At 60.9% G+C, this 1334-nt stretch overlaps 1 protein-coding gene across 1 annotated transcript in view; it reads left to right on the top strand.

The window, feature by feature from the left end:
* Nucleotides 1–1334, top strand: part of FLII (FLII actin remodeling protein) — a gene marked incomplete at its 5' end in the record, with an annotated part of 24104 nt that overhangs the window by 16739 nt on the left and 6031 nt on the right. Inside the window, 1 exon segment of the mRNA XM_014592908.1 lies at nt 963–1267. Coding sequence (XP_014448394.1) covers nt 963–1267 — 305 coding nt within the window.

Raw genomic sequence — 1334 nt, 5'->3', positions numbered from 1 at the left:
CCCCCGGCCACAGGGGCGGCGGCTGCGGCCGGTGAGTGTGGGCCCACGGAGGAGCCTTCCTTCTGGGCCTCAGCTCTCATCCCGTGTTGGGTAGGATCCGCTCTCTCAGCCCCGGGGATGGGTTGGCCCCTGGACCTGGGCTGATCCTAGGTTCAGCTGCCTGCCCCTCCTCAGCAGGGAGTGGGCCCAAGGACCCCCTGGCCCGCAAGATGCGGCTGCGGAGGCGCAAGGACTCCGCCCAGGATGACCAGGCTAAGCAGGTGCTGAAGGGCATGTCCGACGTGGCTCAGGAGAAGAACAAAAAGCAGGAGGTAGGGGTCAGCAGGTGGTTACGGCTAAGGTTGGACACCTCGTGAGTACAAGACTCACAGTAGGCGCGTGTATGTGCGTGCCCAAGATCCTGAAAGGAGAATGGAGCAGGGATTCTGGCATGGCCATCCCCAAAGGGGCGACTTCTCACTTTCTGTTTATCCGTCTCTGTCTCTCTCTCTGGTGAGCACATGCACCATATAGCAAACATCTCTCTCAAAAAAAAAAAAAAAAAGCAGAACCAGCAGATGGTGTAACGGTTAACATCGCTGGACTCACATGTAGTGAGCCGCAGTTTAAGTCCCAGACCCGACTGCTTAAAATTCATGATGTGCACGTGTGCCGAGTGCCTGCAGTCCAGAGAGCAGGATGGAGGAGAAGGGATTGCTGCGCGGCCATCCCTCCTGGAGGGTGATTTATTATTTTCTGTCTGTCTCTGTCTTTCTGGCGAGTCAGAACCCTATAGCAAAAATCTCTCAAAAAAACTAAAAGCAGGAGGTAGACCTGTGGTCTTGGACCGGACAGCCCTGGGCTCTGCTCCCAGCGGACTCTGACCAGAGAGCCAGGATGGAAGGGGGACCCTGGCAGAGGGTGGCCCCAGGGAAGGCCCCAAGGTGGCAAACTGGGCTGAGTGACTTCCCGGCTGACCCCAGGAGAGCGTGGACGCCCATGCCCCTGGGGCGAAGGTGCGGCGCTGGGACCAGGGCCTGGAGAAGCCGCGCCTCGACTACTCGGAGTTCTTCACGGAGGACGTGGGCCAGCTGCCCGGCCTGACCATCTGGCAGATCGAGAACTTCGTGCCCGTGCTGGTGGAGGAAGCGCTGCACGGCAGGTTCTACGAGGCCGACTGCTACATCGTGCTCAAGGTGAGGTTCCAGCCGGGTGGGCTGTGGGGACTGCAGAGCCTGGGCCCCACGGCCCCACAGGGCGGAAGCGGGCGGGCAGCCTGGTGGAGGCGGTGCAGGCGCTGGACGGCAGAAGGCTGACGCGGCGGCGCCTTGGCTCGAAGACCTTTCTAGACGACA

Source organism: Tupaia chinensis, unplaced genomic scaffold, assembly GCF_000334495.1.
Source record: "Tupaia chinensis unplaced genomic scaffold, TupChi_1.0 Scaffold138725_1, whole genome shotgun sequence".
NCBI classification, from domain to species: Eukaryota; Metazoa; Chordata; class Mammalia; order Scandentia; family Tupaiidae; genus Tupaia; species Tupaia belangeri.
This window is presented reverse-complemented; position numbering and strand designations above follow the sequence as displayed.